The sequence below is a fragment of the Euleptes europaea genome, chromosome 4 (genome assembly GCF_029931775.1).
Source record: "Euleptes europaea isolate rEulEur1 chromosome 4, rEulEur1.hap1, whole genome shotgun sequence".
Lineage (NCBI taxonomy): Eukaryota > Metazoa > Chordata > Lepidosauria > Squamata > Sphaerodactylidae > Euleptes > Euleptes europaea.
Window position 1 is genome coordinate 99480001 of NC_079315.1, and position 19006 is coordinate 99499006.

Consider the following 19006-nt stretch of genomic DNA (forward strand, 5'->3'; position numbering starts at 1 on the left):
GAAAACCTCTCGCAGTGCTCTATCTCCGTAGCTAAATTCCCCACTAAAACCAGGAGATCACCCACTAATTACCTTAACGCTAGGTTGGTATTTGTTTCCATAGGAAAAAGTCACCAGGAAGAAGGGATAAAATCCGCTCAACGCCAGCCTCCCTTTTCAAAATGCATCCTCATTCCTCAGTGGTCTAGAAAAGTCCCCCAAAAGAATCACAGATGTAGTCCCAACTGTTTGCTACTTCAGCATGTGTGCAGATATGATTCTTTCAAACCAACTACAAAGACTACACCAAGTCAGCAGCAGCCTGCGGCCACTTTAATGTATTAACTACACTGCTGCTTTCTCAACCCCCGGTCTGCTCCTCAGCTGCACTGGGTCTTATAAACAAAACTGACAGCATTCCCCATTATTTTTTATAATTTGGACATCCCTCCCCTTCATAGAGCCTTCTCTCTGGCCAGGGTCAACGCCATCCCTTCAAGGCTGTTGTACGGCAGGTACCATCAAATCCCAATACAGGAACGGCTTTGTACCTGTGGGTCCAATTCCCTGGATACGATTGATCATATACTGCTGGATTGTCCCCTATACCAAATATCCCGTGAGAAAAGGCTTAAAAATTGGATACATTCAAAATATTATCTATCCAATAAAGCAAAATGTCAACTCCTATTAAATGATTCTGCTCCAAAGATTACTGTGGATGTTGCCAATTTCCTGATGGATGTGATGAAAATTCGAAAGCTTGCCAGCTTTGATTTTTGAACTCATTCTATTGATATTAGGTTTTATGATTATTTTGTAACAACTGTAATAATAATTATGCCATTAAAGGTTTCATTGTCATTGTTATTAACTACACTGCTGAATTTGTACAATGGAGATTTGGGGGTTAAAAATCTTTCCTCAGTTACGGAACATCCGAAGTGAACTTGGTTTAGTGAGTACTTTTTAGTCTAAATAATTTCAGAGGGCTGTTGTGAGTGTAAATTGGGGAAATGAGTCAATGTATGTTACCCTGAGCTCCTTAGAAGGAGGTCAAAGCTAATCTAATGTCCAGAAGTGAAACAACACAGCTGGAGAAGATAATGATTCTCTCTAGGCCAAACATACAGAGAGGAATCTGAAAGATTCAGTCTCTGGTTTTAAAGTGCCTAAATCTTAGCTTTCCATGTGTTCTGCTCCAGCCAGGTTAATGAACTGAAAATAGTCTGTGACCTTCATCAACTGAGAATCAGGTTTGCCAGCAGACAGTGGCTGGCACCTGGCAGGAGATGGGAGGACAGTAACATGGGACAGGATGGGAGGACAGTAACATCAACAGTTGCGTTGATGGTGTGTGATGTCACACCATCCTGGGATTCAGCAGAACCTCTATGGTTTTACCATATACCATACTATAGCAGCCAGCATGGTATAGTGGTTGGGGTGTCTGACTAGGATCTGGGAAATCCACGTTCGAATCCTCACTGCCATGGAAATTGGCTGGATTACCTTGGGGGCAGTCACACACTCTCAGCCTTGACTCTGGCAAGGATTTAGATGGGAGACCTCCAAGGAATATCAGGGGCATGATGTGGAGGCAGGCAATGGCAAACCACCTCTGGATGTCTCTTGCCCTGAAAGCCCTACGGGGTTGCCATAAGTCAACCGTGATTTGATGGCAACAACAACAAAAATACTATTGCAAGAGGCCTGGCAACCCTAAAAAGTAGATCTAAGCTGCTCCGCTGAAATTTCAACTTTTCTCTTTGCCAGAGCAGGGCTCACTGCCAGAGTGCTCATCCCCTTCCAGCTGAGATTGATACTCTTGGTGCAACTCCGTCCTTCCCCATGATCACAGGGGAGAGGGTTTAGAGGACTCAACTTCTCCTCCTCCTGCCAACCACCCTCCAGAGCAGCTTGGAGGGAGAAGGTCCAGTAGCACCTTAAAGTCTGAACAAGTCTTTCTTCAATGTAGATTAACCTATTAACAGGGTCATCTGCTGAAGCTGGAGGGTGAGAGACTCAAAACAGATAAAAGGAAGAATTTCTTCACACAACGGATACATTGTGGAACTCCCTGCCCCAGGATGTGGTGATGGCTGCCAACTTGGAAGGCTTTAAGAGGGGAGTGGACATGTTCATGGAGGATAGGGCTATCCATGGCTACTAGTCAAAATGAATACTAGTCATGATGCATACCCATTCTCTCTAGTATCAGAGGAGCATGCTGTGGAACACAGGCAGGATGCTGCTGCTGCAGTCCTCTTGTTAGTGGCTTCCTAGAGGCACCTGGTTGGCCACTGTGTGAACAGACTTTCGGATTTGATGGGCCTGGGTCTGATCCAGCATGACTTTTCTTATGTTCTTATGACGTTTCCTATTTTTTTCTGTCAATGGGCACTAGGGTTGTCAGGTCCCTCTATGCCACACCAGCGGGAGGTTTTTTTGGAGTGGAGCCTGAGGAGGTCAGGGTTTGGGGAGGGGAGGGACTTCAATGCCAGAGTCCAATTGCCAAAGCGGCCATTTTCTCCAGGTGAACTGATCTCTATCGGCTGGAGATCCATTGTAATAGCAGGAGATCTCCAGCTAGTACCTGGAAGTTGGCAATCCTAATGGGCACCATGGGCAACACATTGGGGACCCCTGTTGTAAGGCATCTTATCCTCTGATAACAGCAGAAACCCTGCTCCTCTTTTCTCCAAGGTGGACAACCTCCACATATAGAATGGGAAGTCTAAAAATTTTGCACCCAGAGAAGAGGCACAGCTTATCTTAACAGTTATCTATCTTTCCTTAATACCAGCAGCACCGTAAAAAACGCAGCATGAACTGATATTCCAGATATTACATGCTATTTATTTTAAATGCTTACTATTGAATGGCCAAGTCCCATAAAACATCAGAAACCAAAAATGCATTAGAGAACGTAAGTCTGCTGTTGATAGTAAACTTCCATAGTGAATATACCTGCTGCAACGGCCAGCTCTGCTCTACCTATTCACTGCTGGACAAAATACTGTATTGGTTCAAATTCAAACAGTGGGCACCACCCCAAAAAGGCACAGCTAACCACAAAATGGCTGCCAGTTGCGGAATGGGCTCACCACAAAATGTTGAGAGGTTCCAAGCAAATAAACCTCCTCTCATGGAGGCAACTGATTCCCAAATCAGTGTTCCTGGTAGAGACTGTTCTGAACACAAAATGCTGAAATGAAGTGGATGAAAGCCAGGATTGGCTGACCTGGATGGCCCAGGCTAGCCTGATCTTGTCAGATCTCAGAAGCTAAGCAGGTTCAGCCCTGGTTAGTATTTGGATGGGAGACCACCAAGGAAGTCCAGGGTTGCTATACAGAGGAAGGCACTGGCAAACCACCTCTGTTAGTCTCTTGCCTTGAAAACCCCATAAGGGGTCGCCATGAGTCGGGTGCGACTTGATGGCACTTTACACACACACACACACACACACGGGAAGAAGGAAGTGGGCACCAAGAACCAGAGTAGCAAGGCCCGTGGGGTCACTCATTTAGCAGCTAACACAATGATAAAAAGAAAAGGTGATAGGAAGAGGAAAATAAGCAGTTCCAGGCACAAACTCTTATTACGTAATGACCAAGTGGAGTGTCTGCTGCAGGAGACAGGTCTGTGAAGTATTAATGGCTGAGATGATGTAGTTATAGCAAACAGCAGGCGAAAAGCCATAGGGTTTATATGGAAGAGAACGCTAGGAATCAGAAGGACAGCAGAAATGTCAAAACAGGCTGATGCACCTTTATAAAAAAATTAAAATATACATGCCCAGAGAAGGTACTGTGAAAATCCAAAATGATTATAAGAAGAAGAGCTGGTTTTTATATGCCGACTTTCTCTACCACTTAACCGACTTACAATCACCTTCCCTTGCCCTCCCCAGGTGGGGCTGAGAGAGTGTGACTAGCCCAAGGTCACCCAGCTGGCTTCATGTGTAGGAGTGGTGATTGGAGTCCACCGCTCTTAACCACTATACTATGCTGGCTCTCTGGGTGCTAAAAGGGACAAGGAGAATATAATCAAAATGCTATATATATGATGAGGACACGAAGGAATCAACTCCAGGAAGAAAACACAGCTATATTTCTCTTACAGCACAAATATATTCATGCTGTTGTAAGAATATTGAAGGGCCTAGGGTATGAATCTGAAGATCTACCCATGCATCCCAACCTAAATTGCACAGCAAAGTATGGCAACCAAGTTTTTTTGCACCCCCCCCCCCCCACAGTTCCTTCAACAGGGCTTGTACAGAAGCTCCGAAAATGTTTCCTGTGGATTATGTTCACTGGAGAAGAGTACCTCTCATAAAAAGTTGTAGAAATGAAATGATGCGGGGATTCACACTCCATTTTATGGGGCCATGGTAAGTCTTTCAGCAGCTTGTATAGCTGTTTAAATTGATAAAAGAACTGATTCATTGCTTGTAAAAACGCTGATTGTTTCCATTAGTGCTCATACAGTCCTCTGGTAAAACAGCAAAACAAGCAAGTAAGAATGGTTTTTAAGTTATTGAGCCTCTAGGTGGTGAGGAGACCTTTTAGAGAGGTTTTCCTGCTATAAGCAGTCACACCACAATGTGATTTATTCTCACAAAAACAAGGTTGCTGAAGTTATTCCATACACTGAACACAAATGGAACAATTGTCATTAGGGAGGAAAAGAACACTCTTGAGACATCAAAGTTTTATTTCTATTAGATAAGCCAGTTCTGCAACACTCTTGTGTGACGAAGGAACGAAACAGATACACAGAGATAGGCGGCTTAATCTTTATTGGCTGGAGAGCAAGTTTAGCCCACGCTCAAATGGTACTATTTCCTTTTTCCTTTCTCCTATAAGGGAGTAGCTGCCATTCACTCCTATGGGGGGCACAATACTTGGGGATACTTTCGTGAGGGAGATTTGAGGGTGGAACCTGGGGAGGGGAGCCTGTAGGGAGGCGAGGGACCTCAATGGGGTATAATGCCACACTTTTCGCTTATGATATTGGGTGGGGAGTCCCTGCGAGCTCTGAACGTTATTAATTTTGTCTTACAAGCTAGGCATGAGGACAGGGAGGCATTTGAAGGCCGGGTCCAGACTAAATCGGTAATTTCCACCGATTCCATCTTCCCCGTGCAATTCCTCCGGGTCTCCTAATTGCCTGGAGCACCATTTCATGGAGGTCGGACAGCTGCCGTGGGAATGGGGAAGGCAGGAAAGTTCCATTCGGTCTTTAGAAAATGTTATCTTGATCCAACGCTTTTAACTTTCTTTGGTTTTAGTTAGTACTTATAAACTTCTTTGAGCCAAGAGGGAAAGCGGGGTATAAATATTTTAATAAAAATGAATAAAATACATGGAATAGGAAGGGAAGTTCCACTTATTTCAGAAAAGAAATTGCACTATATACAAAAGAACACATTCTGTTGGAGCCACGGTGTTACAATGGACACAAATAACCCTGACTTTGACTTTTGCTATTCAAAGCATAGTTATGAAGACACAGTCTATAGGAGAGGTTCTTGGTATTCAAAAGCAAGCACTCACCATACTCCTGATGTCCCAGTAACACCAGTGTTCAGCTATTTAAAAAGCCACAAGAGCTCATTTTGCTCTGCATTTTATATTTGTTTAAAACATTTGCCGCATTTCTATCTTGCAGAACTCCAGGCAGCTTACAATATAATGGTGGACTAAAAACTAGTATCGCAGATAAAACTTTCTAAAAAGGTTTCAAGCTTTTCAGCTACCGGATTTGTCTATTTATTTCTTTAGGTCATACAAACCAGCTTCTTACCATTAACCTTTGCAGAATAAGAAATTGACTTTCTGGTAAATTTCCAAACAACAAAACAACAATGTGGGAATTCTTTTTCTAAAGAGTAGACAATTGTTCAGCACAGCAAAAACAGCACTAATACCATACAAAGGGCCCAGATTCAATAACAAAGACTAGTTTGGACTAAGGCAGGGGTCGCCAAACTCATTAGTCAAGAGAGCCAAATATCAACAGTACAACGATTGAGATTTCTTTTGAGAGCCAAATTTTTTAAACTCAAACTATATAGGTAGGTACACTGTTTATTAACTTAATAAACTTTAATTAAAGTTTAGCAGAAGTGGAAACCAGTAGAGCACCTACTGCACAGTGGGGTGGTGAATGGCTGTGGGGAGAGTGTAACCCCCCCATTCCTTTTGAAAGAGGCACAAAGTAGCAGGAAGAGGGGAAACCTGTAGTAATAGGCCAGGGGAGGGCTAACAATTGCCAGACAAAAAGGCCCACTGTTTCCTCCCCCCCCCCCACCATCACCCAGTAAAGGTCCAGATGTCCAGGGATCCCAGGCACAAAGGAAGAGGCCAGCAGGTCCCCGGTCTGTGTGTGTTCCATGCAAACAAACAAGGTGGAGATGCACAGTCCATCCATCCTTTCCCCCCCCCCCACCACGGACATGCCAGTTCCCCCCTGGCCAGAGGGAGGGGCAGGTGCTCACCCCCCCCCCCATTCTGGGACCGACGGGCTCCAGATTCAGGGCAGGCAGGCGGGCGCCTGAGCAAGGTGGCTTGGCTGGAGGAGCCCCCCCCCCCCACTGGGGGGACAGGCAGGCAGGGCCGCGCGCCCAGGTGGCTTCCACGGGGGGAGGAGAAAGGAGAGTCCCCCAACGGCCCCTTCCTCCCTCCCTCCCTCGAGGGAGGGAGATGCACAGTCCATCCATCCTCCCCACCCCCCGCCACGGACATGCCAGTTCCCCCCTGGCCAGAGGGAGGGGCAGGTGCTCACCCCCCCCATTCTGGGACCGACGGGCTCCAAATTCAGGGCAGGCAGGCGGGCGCCCGAGCAAGCAGGGCCGCGCGCCCAGGCGGCTTCCACGGGGAGGGGGGGAGAAAGGAGAGTCTCCCAACTGCCCCTCCCTCCCCCCTCAAGGCCACGGCGCCAGCCCCCTCCCCCCTCCCAGGGGCGGCCTGAGCATGGTCTTGGGCCCACTCTGCAGCCCTGGGGGCGAGAACAGCCGTACTGAAAGAGAGGCCCGCGTGGAAAGGAAAGGGGAGGTGGTGGCCACCGGGGCAGCTCGCTCTCTGCCTCCCCCTCCCCTCCAGGCTGCGGGCGGCCTGAAGCGAGAAAGGCGCCGCGCAGGGATTCCTCGTCCGGGCGAAGCGCTCCCAAAGCAATGAGAATTTCTCTTGAGCCTTTCTGAAGAGGGACTCGAGGAGCCGACAGCAGAAGCCAGGAGGCAGCAGGCGGGCTTACCGTGCAAATATTGAAACGGCGGCCGCTTCCTCCGCTGCTTAAGAAACCCCCAATCCCCACAGCAGGCCAGCCAGCAGCAGCAGCAGCACGTGGTCACTCCTTTGTAATTCAAGCGCCTCCTGCGCAGACTCTGTCCCCACAGCAGGCCCGCCAGCAGCAGCAACGGCACATGGTCGCTCCTACGTAACCCAAGCGCCTCCTGCACAGACTCTCTCCCGCCCCCCGCCCCTTTCGCTACTCAGCCAGGCCCGCACATGGAAAGAGCAGCACTCAAGGGCTCAAAGAGCCGCATGCGGCTCGGGAGCCGCACTTTTGCGACCCATGGACTAAGGCAAGGCTTTGTTCAAATTCAGCAAATTAAAGCTGGAGCTTATGAAGTAACTTGCATTGCTCATAGCTTTACAATGCTATGGCTAACAGGCAAATATAGTAAATCTCGGCTTAGCTGATTTTTCTATGCTGCTGAAGCTGAGTATTTGGAGAAGCCTTTTCTAAACACAGAGCTCTAGGAAATGGAATAAACACAGCAAGAAAATGGCTCTCACTTATTCAGCTCAAAACAAAAAGACTGATGGGTGGGGGAGAGTAATGATGTGGCGCTTGTGCAGTTTTGTGAAGCGAACAATACCGACTTAGTCATCTCAAATTTGAAAATATGCTTTCTGTCACTAGTAAAAGCTGGTCCTATGAAAAATATAGGGTTGGATCCAGCCAGCTTTTCCATTAGACCTTTCTTCAAGCTCTTCCTTATTACAGCCTCCATCACACGTGGCTGTTGAACATGTAACTCCCAACATTCCCAATTTTTGGGTGGTCAAATGGGGCTCCACTTCCTCCACTTCTTTCCAGAAGAAAAGCTAGCTGGATCCAACCCAGTTTTTCAAATATTCTCCCCCTTCCACTCACACATTTCAACTGTAGCAGGCATTCTATACATCAGTCCAGATTAGGCGGCCCAGAAAAACTAACGGGGGAAAAAATACCCCCACAACGGATTTTCCAATGGAAAAACTGGAAATTTTGTGGAGTGTTGGAAGAAAAACTCCAATGCAATAGCTTCTCTTTTGGAATGAGTGAAAAGCTTTTGAAAACAAGCTTTTGCTTAGAAAAAAAATAGAGTATGAAGAAGCTTATGTGAAACAACCTACTGCTTTAACAATGACACACCAATGCATTGCATTTTAAGTATATTGGCTTTGTTCTGTGCTGTTCAAACCACTTAGCAACTATCTGAGGTAAAGGTCTCCCCAGCCCCAACCCCCTGCTTCCTTCAGCGAACTACCTTCAACTGCCCAAATCCAAATGCTACTTTAGCCTCTGTCCACAAAATGCCCCTCGGGTACTTAACAACGTATTTTCCCTTTAGTGATAGCTCACGATGGGTAGCCATGTTAAGTCTGTAGCAGAAGAGAAGAGCAAGAGTCCAGTAGCACCTCAAAGACTAACAAAATTTCTGGCAGGATATGAGCCTTCATAAGTCACAGCTCACTTCTTCAGATACCTGAAGAAGTGAGCTGTGGCTCACGAAAAGCTCATACCCTGCCAGAAATTTTGTTAGTCTTTAAAGTGCTACTAGACTCTTGCTCTTTAGTGGTTTGATTAACCTACAGCATTACATACGAACAAAGCATTTCATTACACACAGTCAGATCTGAATACTGTGTATGTGAGGCTGGAGAGTGTGTGTGACTAATTAGCAGAAACAGCAAAATCTTCCAGCACTAATGAGAGCAATACTCCACAATGCAAACTTACAAAGAAGTTAAACAATTACATTTTATGATAGATTAAGTAAAATCACAGGGATGCAAATAGCAGCTTTGCTAAATAGCCTTCTTAAAAAGTGTTTGTACTGATCAGGACAATATTTGGAAATGCTACCCGCCCCAGATGATTCTGAAAAATCTGAGTAATTGCCCAAGATAAGTCAAACCAGGGACTAGGCAGGTAGGTGATGTGAAAGACCTCAGTCTGAGACCCTCAAGAGGCACCACCAGTCTGAGTAGGCTATACTGACTTTGATGGACCAGGGGTCTGATTCAGTATAAGGTAGCTCCATGTTTTCATGTGTGAGTGTCCGACTAGGCACCAGGAAACATAGGTTTGAATTCTGACTCTGCCATGGAAACTCACACATACACTCAACCTAATCTACCTCACAAGGTTGTTGTGAGGATAAAACAAAAGACAGTGATTTAGCAGCTTGGGTTCTCCATTGAGAAGAAAGGTGGGGCATAAATGCAGTAAATAAATTATCAGAATTCTCCCACAAACAGGGTGGGTTTTTTGGTTTTTTTAAAGCAATTGATGCCAAAAATTTCCATAAATGGCGGGACACAATGGACCACTGGACAAGACTTCAGTAGGAATAAGTAAAATGTCATGTCATAGCCCTGTAACATTTTTCTCTGCCACCTAGCCTGAGGGGAAAAAAGCTAAGTAACATAATTGTGCAGCTGGTATCCTAAAAGCTAGTTGAGCCTGTTAATGGTATTAGATACTGCAAATGGGGGGCACACAAAGACTTGCAGGAGAGTGTCAACATATGTCAAAGTTATGCCTAGTCTGCAGTTTGCTAAACAGATCATACTGATCAGAGTGACAGCTAAGTCATGTGATGAGGCTGGTCTGATCCAGTTTGTACAGCCAGGAATGGGGATTTCCAGAATGACTCATCTCAGGTGAACTGTGATTGGTCATGAATGTGTATATAAGTCTGTATAGTGAATGTAAATTACCTCTTGCTGAAATATATATGCTGGCGGAGCATGCTGTTGCTCAGAGCTGTGAATGATTAACAGCCAAAGGACTCTGTAAATATTGTAAATAAACTGTACATAGCAGAACTGCGTGGTGTGAAGTTGCTACCAGGTAAACTCCTGAAGTCCAGACAAGCTGTGCGCGACAGGGTTATGGGCCCAGATAGACTGCGCTGAGAGCTGGAGGTTCTATTGGAGTTGGTGAGCTACTGCCGTGAGTTGCTGCTGTGAGCGGTTTGGATGTCTACAGAGGCCAGCGACGCTGAGGACCTTGATGTACAGTCTGCAGACGGGTCAGTTGTTTCTGACAAAGAGTCGGAGGAGGAACAAGGGGAAGATAATCAGCTACTGCCAGTGAGAGAAGATATCATGGCACAAGCTGTTTCTGCCCTGCTGGTTGATAAACTGACTGCAGATAACTATGCTGTGTGGTCCCTGCGAATGGAGAATTATCTTAAGCGTGAGTCATTGTGGACGTATGTGGATTCTCCCCCACAAGCTCCCACGCCTGAGGAAAGTTTAAAAGACCAGAAGGCATTGGCTACGTTGATATTAAGTGTTGCTGATGACCAGTTGGTGCATGTGGCGAGACAGGGGTCAGCTAAAGATGCCTGGAATAGCCTCAAGGCTGTATATGTGCAAGACACGGCTGGATCTCTTATTTCCCTCATGAGAAGGATTTATAGAAAGACTATGGAGCCAAATGAGAGTGTTAGAGCTCATTTGAATACCTTAGCCACGTATTTTCAACTGCTGGCTCAGAGGGGAAAGCAGATTTCTGACCAGGACCAGGTGTTTATAGTTTTAAGTTCCCTGACGGAGCGTTTCGACCCACTTATCTCAGCCCTTGAATCTGTGGATGCAGCAAAATTATCTCTGCAATACATCACAGGGAGATTGTTAGCAGAGGAGGCGCGATATACGCAGCGGGAGTTGTCAGTCAGCCAGACCGGGAGCTGTGCCAAGCAAGAGATAAGGAAGGATACAAGCCTCAGCTGTGAAGCAAGTAAGCCTATACCTGTGGCTTTACGTGTCAAGAAATGTTTCAGATGTGGGAAAGAGGGACACATTCAAAGATTTTGCCCTGCTGCAAGGAAATACAGAGAAGGAAAAAAGACTCAAGTTGTGACCAAACAGCAAGCTACGCTGGTGAGAGCAAGTCCAGACTCCCTGAATGACTCTTGGATAATTGACTCAGGAGCTTCACAAATATTTGTGAGGGAGGAAAGGCTACTAATGAACTCACATCAATCGGCGTTAGGTCATGTAAGTTTGGCAGATGGACGTTCTGCAACTGTTTCCTGTGAAGGAAGTGTAATGTTTGGAAGTTTAAACCATACATTCAATGATGTGCTTTGTATACCCACTCTTGAGAAAAACTTATTAAGTATAAGTGCACTAGATTCTGCTGGATTCAGTGTGATTTTCAGAAATAAGTGCTGCAATATTCTCAAAGGTGATAAGATTATGGCAGTGGGGAATTTGAAAGATAATGTGTATGTGCTAGAGCACATGGCAGGTAAAGCACAAACAGTGTTAAATAAAAACCCTCACCATAAATGTATACATTTGCTACATAGAAAACTCGGCCATGTGGGCTGGGGTACCTTGAATAAAACTCTTGCCCTGCTGGGCAAAGAGAAGGTTGAAGGGTGCAAAACATATCTAGATTGTGATGTGTGCAAGCAAAGTAAGTCTAAAGCACACCCAGTTGCACCAAGGAGTGACAGAGTAACAAAAACCCCTCTATATCTTATTCATAGTCATGTGGTAGGCCCTTTCCCAGACAGTATATCTAAAAGAAAATATCTTCTTCTTTTGATAGATGATGCCACAAGGTTCACATGGGTGTATCCCATAGTAAAGAAGTCAGAGGTGTGTGATACTATAAAGATGTGGGCTAACAATGTGCAAAGACAATTGGGGCATAAAATTTGTAAGTTCCAAAGTGATTTTGGGGGCGAGTACATGTCTGGTGAAATGGCTCATTGGTTTAAGACTCAAGGTATTGAACATAGAATTGCTAATGTATCCATGAGTCAAGAAAATGGTGTTGCAGAGAGAAAGGGAGGAGTACTGCAAACAATGATAAAATCAATGCTACTTGATGCTGGATTGCCAAAAATGTTCTGGGCTGAAGCGGCAAAAAATGCTTCTTATATATCAAATAGAATTTGGACAAGTGCCACAAATAATATTCCATACAAGGCTTTGTATGGGAAAGATCCCAGTTTGGATCATATCAGGATATTTGGCAGTAAAGCATGGGTTAATATACCACTGAAACAACATAGGAAAGGTGGTGAAAGAGCAAAAAAGTTGACATTCCTGGGGTATCAGACAGGAATGAAATCTTACCGTTTTGTAAATAACCAAAATGCATTAAGTTTCAGTCGTTCAGCTACATTCTGTGAGGATGCTAATTGGCCTAAGATACATGCAAACCAATTACCATCCACAGTACTGTTACCTATGAATGATGATTCTGATAACATGCCAGAGGTGAAACAGGAGGTGCAGTCACCAATACATGCAGACTCTGAGAGTGTGCAAAGTGCAGATCAGAGAGTAGTGCCAAGAGTGTCCTCTAGATCTACAAAAGGTGTTCCACCTCAAAGGTATGGTGTAACTGCTAACCATGTGTTTGTTAAAGTTCCAACTGATTACAATGATGTGTTAAGTCTAGCCTCAGAAGAGAAAAATGCTTGGCTGCAAGCCATGGAGGCGGAATATAACTCATTGGTGTCAAATGAAGTATTTTCCTTATCTGAATTGCCAGCAGATAAGAAAACTCTGAGTTGCCGTTGGTTGTACAGACTCAAAACCTTGCCAAATGGGAATGTTAAATATAAGGCAAGATTAGTTGCGAGGGGATTTACGCAGGTGGTTGGACAGGATTATTATGAATCATTTGTCCCCACGATTCGCATGGAAACAATAAGAGTTGCATTAACCAAGGCTGGAGCAGAAGGAATGCTAGTTGATCATTTTGATTTTGATACTGCATATCTGAACGCACCTATTGAGGAAGAGTTATAGCTTGATCAAATACCAGGGTTCAAATGTCAAAATGCCAAAACAGTGTTAAAATTGCACAAGGCATTATATGGCTTAAAGCAATCAGGACATGCATGGAATATGTGTATAAAAAATGCTTTAACCAAAAAAGGGTTTAAGCAGAGTGTGTCTGATCCATGTCTGTATCAAGTGGAAATATGTAAACAAACCTGTTATTTATTACTTTTTGTGGATGATGTATGTTTAATGTACCACAACAAGGAACAGTTGAAATGGTTTATGCAGACGATACAGGAAATGTTTAAAATGAAACATCTAGGCCCTATTAAGAATTACCTAGGGGTGCAAGTCTCCAGAAATGGGAATGGTTGGTGTGCACTAAGCCAGGAGACTGAAATGTTTGAATACTGAAAGATGTCAATACTTGAAGAAATGGCTGTGTTTAACAAATGTTTGACTAGGGAGGCGTGTCAACATATGTCAAAGTTATGCCTAGTCTGCAGTTTGCTAAACAGATCATACTGATCAGAGTGACAGCTAAGTCATGTGATGAGGCTGGTCTGATCCAGTTTGTACAGCCAGGAATGGGGATTTCCAGAATGACTCATCTCAGGTGAACTGTGATTGGCCATGAATGTGTATATAAGTCTGTATAGTGAATGTAAGTTACCTCTTGCTGAAATATATATGCTGGCGGAGCATGCTGTTGCTCAAAGCTGTGAATGATTAACAGCCAAAGGACTCTGTGTAAATATTGTAAATAAACTGTACATAGCAGAACTGCGTGGTGTGAAGTTGCTACCAGGTAAACTCCTGAAGTCCAGACAAGCTGTGCGCGACAGAGAGTACCTCATTTGCTCGTCCACCGCTACTTTCTCTTTCCTAGCAGCCCCCATAGCCTCTCCCCCTTTCCTACTTCCTTCTCACCCACCAGCAACCTAAGTTTATCTGCCCCCCCCAAGTATCAGGTTTTCCTCCGCAGTCAATATATATGTGAAATTATTATAAAAGTACATTTACAAATCTTCTCATCTCAGAGTCATACTAAGCATTGCAATGACACATGAACACATGAAGCTGCCTTATACTGAATAAGACCCTTGGTCCATCAAAGTCAGTGTTGTCTACTCAGACTGGCAGCGGCTTTCCAGGGTCTCAGAAAGAGGTCTTTCACATCACCTACTTGCCTAGTCCCTTTGACTGTAGATGCCGGGGATTGAACCTAGGACCTTCTGCATGCCAAGCAGATGCTCTACCACTGAGCCACACCCCCTCCCCACCTGACACCTGATTATAATTAGATCTGAAATAGGTTCTCATAAGAACAAGGGGATAGGTACCAATATTGTCACAGAATACAGAAAATACTTCAGCAAGACAAAATGTTTTTCTGCTTTTGGTTTATTTTGTTGTACATTATCTGCAAAGCATCAATGACGTTTTTGTTTAACTACATTTTTTGTTCCAAATACAGTCCATGGAGACAAACCTGATGTTTTTCTCAGCCTGCTTTTGCTAGCAGAGAATCTTTGCACCAACCACCATCATAATCAGTAACACAGCAAGGGAAGTATATAAATACGTTGGCAATGAGCACCGTGCCAAATGCTCACCCTGCCAGTCACTTGCAAAAACCCCCACTGTCCTTAAAAGTTATTTATGAAGCACAGTACAAAGGCTCACAACATGTTAGAGAAGAATCTCCCAAGTGCTGTAAGCTTGTTATATTAAAAGGAAAAAAGGTGCTGTCAGTCTTCTTCAGAACTAGAATCATCTTCCTGGTCAGAAAGCTCAGCGACAGGAAAGCGCAAGATGGCTGCTACGCCTGTAAGTTGCCCAAGCTGCTCCCCAGACACGTGAAGGCTAGAGAAGATGCGGACAGTGCCCATATTGTCACGCACGCTGTCTACTAGCCTGACGTAACGACTCCGAGTAGCTACGTCTTGATGCCTAAAGAGTTCATCGCTAATCAATAAGGTGTCGATCGCCATGGCCTCATTGGCCTTTTCCACATGCTTGAGGCCATAAAAAGCCCGGTCAGGCTCATGTTGCAGCATCTTGTAAAAATCATCTAAGGCTTTGACTTCAGCGGCGGCTTTCGTATCAGCAAGTCGACTAGTCACTGCTGGGTCACACAGAGCTTCTTTCAATGCATATTTGTGTCCAGAGGAAGAGTGTACCTAGAATAAGAAATCACAGGAAAATACTGACCATTTTTTAAGAGTTCTCTTTTTTTCCATCACCAGAAATTTCGATATTTAGCTTCCTCATAGCTAGTTGGTATCCCTCTGGCTAAGCTTTAGAAACTAGGAACCGAGAGGTTTAAATATATACTGCTGGTCTTAAAACCACAATATCATTCAGTCTGGATTTTATGTTCAGATACCACAGAAATGCAAGACTGAATCCTCCTGTTGGAATTTTGTCCTAGCCTTGCCTGGATAGAAATAGAAAAAGTTCTTTCAGTATCTCCCCCCGCCCCACAAATAATGAGGATGATCTTCAATGTTTTGAACAATATGTTTTAATTATATTAGTACTGTACATAAGAATTCACTTTTCAGAATTGGCACTTAAACAATAGTACTATCCTAAACCATTGACTTGTACAGATATTACACTTAGCTCATTTAAGAGGAAGCAAACCCCACTGAACTTAGGAAGAATGCCTCATACATGTGAACAGGACCTAGCAGCTTACCTTACTTCCGAACTCTTTGGTGAAACAAGTACAATTCTTACAAGTACCTGCCCATACACAACATATACTTCAGCATCCTTTATGGCCGCAAACAATTTGCATCTGAAGCAATTGATAGCCAAGAATACATAAGAGGCAATTTGAATGGTATATTTATATGATATGACTTTGCATGAATCAGGGCAGGATGGATTTTAATCAACTGAACATGCTAGTCATTGCTTCGGACAGATTTCTATTTGCTAGATTTAGCAGTAGTTTCTAATATTAACTAAACAGAACTAGTTTAAAAGTTTAAATTCCAAATTTTAAAAAGCTATCTTGTACTTAAGAGGCCTCCATTTCCTTCCTTCAAACACACACAAGTAAAGTTAAAGTTATGATAGCTGTACTGACAATAAAATCCCAAAGATTTTGGCTTTCTTTATGGCTGATATTCTAAACCAAGCTCCAGGAGTATGTTAAAATTAATCTTAAACCAAAAGCTTTAGCACTCTCACGTTTGGCCTACCCTTCACAGGTCTGTAGGTACATATGAACTCATTTTCTAGCTCCTTGTTGTAGTCTAAAGTCTGAACAATTTTTAAACTCACAGCAAAAAGAAAAAGGGGGAAGCGAGGCTTACAACAGAGACCTGGAACAGCCTATCATGTTATGATTCTTTAGATATTTACTGCTATGATCCCACTTCTCCAACACTGTTTGTAACCTCAATTCTGAATAAGCTTACGGATAAGCAAGTTACACTAAATTCTGTGGCAAGCTTTTCAAATACAGGTCCTCCCCCACTCAAGAAGAGTTGGTTTTTATATGCCTACTTTCTCTACCACTTAAGGGAGACTCAAACCGGCTTACAATCACCTTCCCTTCCCCACAACAGACACCCTGTGAGGTAGGTGAAGCTGAGAGAATGCAACTTGCCCAAGGTCACCCAGCTGGCTGCGTGTGTAGGAGTGGGGAAACAAATCCAGTTCACCAGATTAGCCTCCCCCACTCATGTGGAGGAGTGGGGAATCAAACCCGGTTCTCCAGATCAGACTCCACCGCTCCAAACCACCGTTATTAACCACTACACCACACTGGCTGATGTACGCGTGATGTTCCCCTCCCCAAGTAGGCTAAATAAGTTAGGAAGAATAACAGACCAACTGAATAACAGACCACTTCATCATGCATTGATTAACACCCCCATCTTTTGCACAGAACTCGAGTGAACTTTACCTGCAAGAATTTTGAGCGGTTCTCCAGCAACAGCTTGTTGTCTGTCTTCACTGCCTGCTGGAACATGTAGTCGCAGAACTGCTCCCTCACAAAGCCTGGGCTGGCCACAAGCACACACTTCACAATATCAAAAGAGATGTGACGCTGAACTGCTTGCATCACCTGGTCGTAGAATCTCTCCAGCGCCCGGTCATGCTGAGTGCAGTTTCCTTTTCGCTTTCTAGGGATGTTCACCTCAATCTTGGCTCGGGTCAGGGTCATGCTGGGGGTCACCAGGCAGACGTGGGCCAACCCTTCCTGCATCACCACCGCCGCCACATCGGCGCTATACGCGGGGTCACAGGCTTGCTCGACCCTCTCCAGCACCACGCTGTCCCACTGCTTCTTCGCCAGGGTGAACTGGCGGTTGGGCTCCAGCTCGATGGTGTGGTAAGCCCCCATCTTGACATACTGGTTTTCCTGGATGTTGGTGCCTTTGACACGCAGCTGGCACGCCTGGGTATCGAAGTCAATGGCCTCCACGCTGAGCGTGAGGGTGGTGCGGATGCGGCTGCTGCCCACGCTGCCCGTGGAGGACTCCGTCTGCACCTTGCGGATGGTGGAGGCTCGCAAGCTGTCGCCCACCTGCAGCAGGTTGTAGGTGTGCCAGATGTCCTCGGCGTCTTCAGGAAGGAGGGTCACCTGCCCTGCATTGTCTTTTTCAATGTCCTTCCGCACCAGCTTCATCCTGGCTTTGCTCAGAGACCTAGCAAAGCAGACCTCTGCGCACGTCCCTTGAAGCCTCCTCCCCAAAGTAGGGAACAGGGGAAGATATAGGAGCAACAGCCCAGTTTTCTGTCGCAGGCCGTTAATTTCTTGAATGGTGGCGCGCGGGGGGGGGCGCTAATAGGAAGACCCCCAATCAGAGGCGATGGGCAGCTTTCCCATCATGCAATGGGCAGCTTTCCCATCATGCAATAGAAAGTGGAATTCTCTCGGTACCTGGGGAAAAACAGCGATTTTTGCCGCTTTCGAGTAACCTCCACCATCCCCACCACTCACAAACCACGGCATCCCCTCCCCTCCAACGCGCCTGCGCGCCTCCGCTGATCTCATAGGAGGAAACCGTCCTATGAGATCGTCACCAACCGTCACCAACGGCTTCCCGTTCGCCCTTCTAAGCACGCGCCCTGTGACGTGGCCGCTCGAAGGCGTTGCCGGCCCTTGGTCGCGTCGAAGCGCATGCGTAACGCTCTGTGGCGCGTCAGTACGGGGATCCCCGACGAAGGCTAGGAGAGAGGGCCAAAGACGGCGGTAAGGCGCGTGCGCGCAATGGAATGCCGGCTTTGCGCCGGAATCTTGCCGGCCGCGAACTGCGCACGCGCGAAGCCAAACCTGTCCATCTGGGCAAGTTGGAGGGGGGGGGAGGGGCTGTTTCCTCTTGATTCTCAATGCACAAAAGGCTTCTCTCCCAGCCCGGGTGGAGCTTGCAACGGAGCTTAATTATTAGTAGGAGCAAATTGCATTGCAACGAGACCCTGGTTGTGAATCTATTAAACTCGGTGGGGTCTGCTTTTGAGTCAGCGTTCCCCAGAGCCGGTTGCACGGCTGCAATTTTGCTCCCATTACGTTTTTGTGGGATTGACCTCCGAATCAGTGTGCGCGAGCTGCGTGGTTGAAATCTACGCATTCCTACCCGGGAGTAAGCCTGCATTCTATGGGACTTACTTTTGTGTAAGCACGCATAAAATCGGGCTGTTCGAGCAAAGCTTAGAAGATGCACTCTGTGATCACACAAAGTTCGCTTTGGAAGAACTGGTATTTCTGTGTTGAATTTGCACCTGGGGAGAAAGATGAGGAGGAACGAGGCTTGTTCTAGCTGCCTACATGCACAGCCTCCTCTCGGACGAAAGCAGAACTGAAGACTAGGGTTGCCCACCTCCAGGTGGGATCTTGAGATCTCTAGTAATTACGACTAATCTCAAGACTACCCCATTCAGTTGCAAGGGTTACCAACTCCGAGTTGATAACTTCCTGGAGAATTAGGGGGCGGAGTCTTGGGAGGTATCTCAGCAGGGTATAATGCCAC

General features: G+C 45.5%; 2 protein-coding genes across 2 annotated transcripts in view; both read right to left on the bottom strand.

Annotated features, from left to right (window-relative positions):
* The window catches only part of ITGA1 (integrin subunit alpha 1), a 79707-nt gene that overhangs the window by 53336 nt on the left and 7365 nt on the right, over window positions 1–19006 (bottom strand). The window lies entirely within an intron of this gene.
* On the bottom strand, window positions 14754–17697 carry PELO (pelota mRNA surveillance and ribosome rescue factor). The gene is made up of 2 exons (XM_056848711.1): window positions 16939–17697; window positions 14754–15196 (listed from the first exon to the last, which is right to left on the bottom strand). The coding sequence occupies exons 1-2, from the start codon at window positions 17662–17664 to the stop codon at window positions 14765–14767; spliced, it is 1158 nt and encodes a 385-aa protein (XP_056704689.1). The 5' UTR covers window positions 17665–17697; the 3' UTR covers window positions 14754–14764.

What these genes read in the sequence shown, in the direction of transcription:
- PELO (XM_056848711.1), bottom strand. Translation starts at nt 17,664, where the DNA reads ATGAAGCTGGTGCGGAAGGACATTGAAAAAGACAATGCAGGGCAGGTG. An exon ending in ACCGCTCAAAATTCTTGCAG is followed by an intron (nt 15,197 to 16,938) that starts GTAAAGTTCACT and finishes TTCTTATTCTAG; the next exon opens with GTACACTCTTCCTCTGGACA.